This window comes from Oncorhynchus mykiss, chromosome 8, assembly GCF_013265735.2.
Source record: "Oncorhynchus mykiss isolate Arlee chromosome 8, USDA_OmykA_1.1, whole genome shotgun sequence".
In the NCBI taxonomy this organism is placed as follows: domain Eukaryota; kingdom Metazoa; phylum Chordata; class Actinopteri; order Salmoniformes; family Salmonidae; genus Oncorhynchus; species Oncorhynchus mykiss.
In genome coordinates, this window is record NC_048572.1 from 8,187,329 (window position 1) to 8,194,828 (window position 7,500).

General features: G+C 40.2%; 1 protein-coding gene across 9 annotated transcripts in view; it reads right to left on the reverse strand.

Moving 5' to 3' along the window:
* The window catches only part of LOC110529177 (ryanodine receptor 3), a 245,343-nt gene that overhangs the window by 177,259 nt on the left and 60,584 nt on the right, over positions 1–7,500 (reverse strand). For all 9 annotated transcript variants that reach the window (XM_036984659.1, XM_036984663.1, XM_036984662.1 and 6 more), the window contains 2 exons: positions 7,362–7,436; positions 5,221–5,377 (listed from right to left, as the gene is read on the reverse strand). In XM_036984659.1, the coding sequence (XP_036840554.1) occupies positions 5,221–5,377; positions 7,362–7,436 (232 nt within the window). The remainder of the gene's footprint in view (positions 1–5,220; positions 5,378–7,361; positions 7,437–7,500) is intronic.

Sequence of the window (7,500 nt, forward strand, 5' to 3'; positions counted from 1 at the left end):
TGACAGTGTGACTTGGTTGTGTTGTGTTGACAGTGTGACTTGGTTGTGTTGTATTGACAGTGTGACTTGGTTGTGTTGTGTTGACAGTGTGACTTGGTTGTGTTGTATTGACAGTGTGACTTGGTTGTGTTGTGTTGACAGTGTGACTTGGTTGTGTTGTATTGACAGTGTGACTTGGTTGTGTTGTATTGACAGTGTGACTTGGTTGTGTTGTATTGATGGTGTGACTTGGTTGTGTTGTATTGACAGTGTGACTTGGTTGTGTTGTATTGACAGTGTGACTTGGTTGTATTGTATTGATGGTGTGACTTGGTTGTGTTGTGTTGACAGTGTGACTTGGTTGTATTGTATTGATGGTGTGACTTGGTTGTGTTGTATAGACAGTGTGACTTGGTTGTGTTGTATTGACAGTGTGACTTGGTTGTATTGTATTGATGGTGTGACTTGGTTGTGTTGTATTGACAGTGTGACTTGGTTGTGTTGTGTTGTGTTGACAGTGTGACTTGGTTGTGTTGTATTGACAGTGTGACTTGGTTGTGTTGTGTTGACAGTGTGACTTGGTTGTGTTGTATTGACAGTGTGACTTGGTTGTGTTGTGTTGACAGTGTGACTTGGTTGTGTTGTGTTGACAGTGTGACTTGGTTGTGTTGTATTGATGGTGTGACTTGGTTGTGTTGTATTGACAGTGTGACTTGGTTGTGTTGTATTGACAGTGTGACTTGGTTGTGTTGTATTGACAGTGTGACTTGGTTGTGTTGTATTGACAGTGTGACTTGGTTGTGTTGTATTGATGGTGTGACTTGGTTGTGTTGTATTGACGGTGTGACTTGGTTGTGTTGTATTGACAGTGTGACTTGGTTGTGTTGTGTTGACAGTGTGACTTGGTTGTGTTGTATTGACAGTGTGACTTGGTTGTGTTGTGTTGACAGTGTGACTTGGTTGTGTTGTATTGACAGTGTGACTTAGTTGTGTTGTATTGACAGTGTGACTTGGTTGTGTTGTATTGATGGTGTGACTTGGTTGTGTTGTATTGACAGTGTGACTTGGTTGTGTTGTATTGACAGTGTGACTTGGTTGTGTTGTATTGACAGTGTGACTTGGTTGTATTGTATTGATGGTGTGACTTGGTTGTGTTGTATTGACGGTGTGACTTGGTTGTGTTGTACTGACAGTGTGACTTGGTTGTGTTGTATTGACAGTGTGACTTGGTTGTGTTGTATTGACAGTGTGACTTGGTTGTGTTGTGTTGACAGTGTGACTTGGTTGTGTTGTATTGACAGTGTGACTTGGTTGTGTTGTATTGATGGTGTGACTTGGTTGTGTTGTATTGACAGTGTGACTTGGTTGTGTTGTATTGATGGTGTGACTTGGTTGTGTTGTATTGACAGTGTGACTTGGTTGTGTTGTATTGATGGTGTGACTTGGTTGTGTTGTATTGACAGTGTGACTTGGTTGTGTTGTATTGACAGTGTGACTTGGTTGTGTTGTGTTGACAGTGTGACTTGGTTGTGTTGTATTGATGGTGTGACTTGGTTGTGTTGTATTGACAGTGTGACTTGGTTGTGTTGTATTGACAGTGTGACTTGGTTGTGTTGTATTGACAGTGTGACTTGGTTGTGTTGTGTTGACAGTGTGACTTGGTTGTGTTGTATTGATGGTGTGACTTGGTTGTGTTGTATTGACAGTGTGACTTGGTTGTGTTGTATTGACAGTGTGACTTGGTTGTGTTGTATTGACAGTGTGACTTGGTTGTGTTGTATTGACAGTGTGACTTGGTTGTGTTGTATTGACAGTGTGACTTGGTTGTGTTGTATTGACAGTGTGACTTGGTTGTGTTGTATTGACAGTGTGACTTGGTTGTATTGTGTTGACAGTGTGACTTGGTTGTGTTGTATTGACAGTGTGACTTGGTTGTGTTGTATTGACGGTGTGACTTGGTTGTGTTGTATTGACAGTGTGACTTGGTTGTGTTGTATTGACAGTGTGACTTGGTTGTGTTGTGTTGACAGTGTGACTTCGTTGTGTTGTGTTGACAGTGTGACTTGGTTGTGTTGTATTGACAGTGTGACTTGGTTGTGTTGTATTGACAGTGTGACTTCGTTGTGTTGTGTTGACAGTGTGACTTGGTTGTGTTGTATTGACAGTGTGACTTGGTTGTGTTGTGTTGACAGTGTGACTTCGTTGTGTTGTGTTGACGGTGTGACTTGGTTGTGTTGTATTGACGGTGTGACTTGGTTGTGTTGTATTGACAGTGTGACTTGGTTGTGTTGTATTGACAGTGTGACTTGGTTGTGTTGTATTGACAGTGTGACTTGGTTGTGTTGTATTGACAGTGTGACTTGGTTGTGTTGTGTTGACAGTGTGACTTGGTTGTGTTGTATTGACAGTGTGTCTTGGTTGTGTTGTATTGACAGTGTGACTTGGTTGTGTTGTATTGACGGTGTGACTTGGTTGTGTTGTGTTGACAGTGTGACTTGGTTCTGTTGTGTTGACAGTGTGACTTGGTTGTGTTGTATTGACAGTGTGACTTGGTTGTGTTGTGTTGACGGTGTGACTTGGTTCTGTTGTGTTGACAGTGTGACTTGGTTGTGTTGTGTTGACAGTGTGACTTGATTGTGTTGTATTGTATTGACAGTGTGACTTGGTTGTGTTGTGTTGACAGTGTGACTTGGTTGTGTTGTATTGACAGTGTGACTTGGTTGTGTTGTATTGACAGTGTGACTTGGTTGTGTTGTGTTGACGGTGTGACTTGGTTCTGTTGTGTTGACAGTGTGACTTGGTTGTGTTGTGTTGACAGTGTGACTTGGTTGTGTTGTATTGACAGTGTGACTTGGTTGTGTTGTGTTGTATTGACAGTGTGACTTGGTTGTGTTGTATTGACAGTGTGACTTGGTTGTGTTGTATTGACGGTGTGACTTGGTTGTGTTGTATTGACAGTGTGACTTGGTTGTGTTGTATTGACAGTGTGACTTGGTTGTATTGACAGTGTGACTTGGTTGTGTTGTATTGACAGTGTGACTTGGTTGTGTTGTGTTGACGGTGTGACTTGGTTCTGTTGTGTTGACAGTGTGACTTGGTTGTGTTGTGTTGACAGTGTGACTTGTTTGTGTTGTGTTGACGGTGTGACTTGGTTGTGTTGTATTGTATTGACAGTGTGACTTGGTTGTGTTGTGTTGACAGTGTGACTTGGTTGTGTTGTATTGACAGTGTGACTTGGTTGTGTTGTATTGACAGTGTGACTTGGTTGTGTTGTGTTGACGGTGTGACTTGGTTCTGTTGTGTTGACAGTGTGACTTGGTTGTGTTGTATTGACAGTGTGACTTGGTTGTGTTGTATTGACAGTGTGACTTGGTTGTATTGACAGTGTGACTTGGTTGTGTTGTATTGACAGTGTGACTTGGTTGTGTTGTATTGACGGTGTGACTTGGTTGTGTTGTGTTGACAGTGTGACTTGGTTGTGTTGTGTTGACAGTGTGACTTGGTTGTGTTGTATTGACAGTGTGACTTGGTTGTGTTGTATTGACAGTGTGACTTGGTTGTGTTGTATTGACAGTGTGACTTGGTTGTGTTGTATTGACAGTGTGACTTGGTTGTGTTGTATTGACAGTGTGACTTGGTTGTGTTGTATTGACAGTGTGACTTGGTTGTGTTGTATTGACAGTGTGACTTGGTTGTGTTGTATTGACAGTGTGACTTGGTTGTGTTGTATTGACAGTGTGACTTGGTTGTGTTGTATTGACAGTGTGACTTGGTTGTGTTGTATTGACAGTGTGACTTGGTTGTATTGACAGTGTGACTTGGTTGTGTTGTGTTGACAGTGTGACTTGGTTGTGTTGTATTGACAGTGTGACTTGAGTTCTGGGCTAGAATGTAACTGCTGGTAGTACTGTAGGGCTACAAGAATGACTTTTAACAAGTCAAATTGTACAGAACGTACTCTTTAAAATATAGGTGGGTCTTAGTGTGCTTTGACCTTTCTCAGACATTTCTATAAACATCAATTCTCCAATACACCTTCATGTGAGGAAATGTTAAAAATGTACATGGCAAGATAATGTATGAATAGTATAATGAATATATAGTATGAATATAATACACTAGTATACTGAATATATAGTATGAATATAATATACTAGTATACTGAATATATAGTATGAATATAATATACTAGTATACTGTATATATAGTATGTATATAATATACTAGTATACTGAATATATAGTATGAATATAATATACTAGTATATTGTGTATATACTATATATACAGTATACTAGCACATTATATACATACTATATATACAGTATACTAGTATATTATATACATACTATATATACAGTATACTAGTATATTATATACATATATAAATACAATATACTAGTATATTATATTCATACTATATATTTAGTATGCTAGTATATTATATACATACTATATATACAGTATACTAGTATATTATATTCATACTATATATGCACAGTATACTAGTATATGGTATACATACTATATATACAGTATACTAGTATATTATATTCATACTATATATTCAGTATACTAGTATATTATATACATACTATATATACAGTATACTAGTATATTATATACATACTATATATACAGTATACTAGTATATTATATACATAATACATATACAGTATACTAGTATATTATATACATACTATATACAATATACTAGTATATTATATTCATACTATATATACAGTATACTAGTATATTATATACATACTATATATACAGTATACTAGTATATTATATACATACTATATATACAGTATACTAGTATATTATATACATACTATATATACAGTATACTAGTGTATTATATACATAATACATATACAGTATACTAGTATATTATATACATACTATATACAATATACTAGTATATTATATTCATACTATATACAGTATACTAGTATATTATATACATACTATATATACAGTATACTAGTATATTATATACATACTATATATACAGTATACTAGTATATTATATACATACTATATATACAGTATACTAGTATATTATATTCATACTATATATACAGTATACTAGTATATTATATACATACTATATATACAGTATACTAGTATAGTATATACATATTATATATACAATATACTAGTATAGTATATACATGCTATATATACAGTATATACATGTATATAGTATCTATAGCATCCATATATTCAGACAAACCTTGGTAGCCCTGAAGCAGAAAGCAGTGGACTTGGTATCGGACTTCTCTCTCTCCTGTAGGACCAGACCCTGCTCTTCGGTCAGCGCCAGGTAGTGACCGGTAGACAGGTGACGCAGACGGAACGCCTGCCCATAGCGAATGTGGCTGCCGCTCCAGCTGACCAATCACATAGAGGGGAGGAACCCAGAGAGATGTCAATCTAAATGCTACAGTAATCGCTCTAACCCGTTCCCAATTAAAAATAGGGGAACCACCATGTCAACTTAGTTTTTAATATTCATTGATGATGTGCAGTTTTTGTGTGTTTTTTTATTTTATTTTTGTGAGTTTTATTGGGTATTTATTGGTGTTGTATGTATTGGGTGATGCCCTTTGGGGGATAAATAAAGTGCTATCTTATCTTAACGTGTGAGATGAATTTTTGGGAGAGATGTACGTCAGATGTATTTTTGGGACAGGAGACATACAGCATACAGTCTCAGGCATTTCAGCATCCTTCTACGATGAAGCACTTCCACTGTTTCAAAATATCTTAGTACACTGGTTTTCAAACCTCCTCGGGGACATCCATATCTTTAAAGTGTTGTTATAGACCCTGAACTAGCTTACCTGATTCACCTAGTCAAGGGATTTATGATTAGTTGACGGTTAGAATCCATGGAACGGCTGTCTCCAATCATTTATACAATGTGACAGAATAACCAACACTAAATGGAGACAGCTGCAACTGGCCCGTCCAACGTCACCACAACTGGCCCGTCCAACGCCACCACAACTGGCCCGTCCAACGTCACCACAACTTCGGCAGCTGCAACTGGCCCGTCCAACGTCACCACAACTTCGGCAGCTGCAACTGGCCCGTCCAACGTCACCACAACTTCGGCAGCTGCAACTGGCCCGTCCAACACCACCACAACTTCGGCAGCTGCAACTGGCCCGTCCAATGTCACCACAACTTCGGCAGCTGCAACTGGCCCGTCCAACACCACCACAACTTCGGCAGCTGCAACTGGCCCGTCCAATGTCACCACAACTTCAGCAGCTGCAACTGGCCCGTTCAACACCACCTCAACTTCGGCAGCTGCAACTGGCCCGTACGACGCCCCTGCAACGTCGACAGCTGCAACTGGCCAGTCTGATGACGACGAAACTTCGGCAGCTGCAACTGGCCTTGACCGACCAGCACCACGTTCCTGTGGTCGTTCTCGAGGCCAGTGTCGTCCTGCTGTTCCGTGTCCGGAGGGGGGGGGGGGGGGGGGGGGGGGGGCGTACTGTCACGCATCCCCCTGGTACTGCTGCTCATGGATCTCGTCCTGTCTATTGTTATTACGGGTCTCATCCCGTGTCTTGTAATTACGGGTCTCATCCCGTGTCTTGTTATTACGGGTCTCATCCCGTGTCTTGTTATTACGGATCTCGTCCTGTCTATTGTTATTATGGGTCTCATCCCGTGTCTTGTTATTACGGGTTTCATCCCGTGTCTTGTTATTACGGGTCTCATGCCGTGTCTTGTTATTACGGGTCTCATCCCGTGTCTTGTTATTACGGGTCTCATCCCGTGTATTCTTGTTTTGTGTCTCGTCCCGTGTATTTATTAGAGGTTTAACCTCGCTCTTTTGTTCTGGGTTTCATCCCCGTGTGTTGTATACATGTTTGTTCTGGGTTTCATCCCCGTGTGTTGTATACACACATGTATATAAAATTGGTCAGGAGCCAGTAAAACGTAAAACGGCAGCTATACATTGCAGCGCCATTCTGATAATACTTGACTTGAGACTACTTGAGATTCTATTGGTGAAATAAAGGTAGAAGACATTATAATTACTTCCATAATGCATTACACGTCATATACAACCAGGTGGTTCATGGAAAGTGCCATTGACTTGAGGGTGTCTGAAAGTGTATTGGGTGTCTATGTTCTCAACCAAAGCCAAACCACAAGGGGCTCTTCAAAGGGTTCTCCTATGGGGCCAGCCAAAGAAACCTTTAAGGTTCTAGATAGTGGATTCCGAAGTGTGTCTGAAAGTGAGTGAATGCAGTGAAGGACAGACAGTATCTGTGAAATGGATAAGTGAGAGAGGGTGAGGTGGGAGTGAGGTTAGGGTCAGAGTGGAGGTGGGTTCGATGGGGGAGAGCTCACCCAATCCTGAGGGGCTCCAGCCTCCAGAGGGAGCGGGCCTTGGACGTTCCTTTTCCCATTTCATAGTTCACTATCCTGGGGACACAGAAAGGGAGGAGAGGGATCAGGTCTGTGTCTTTTTCAGAGGTGAAAGTAAGGC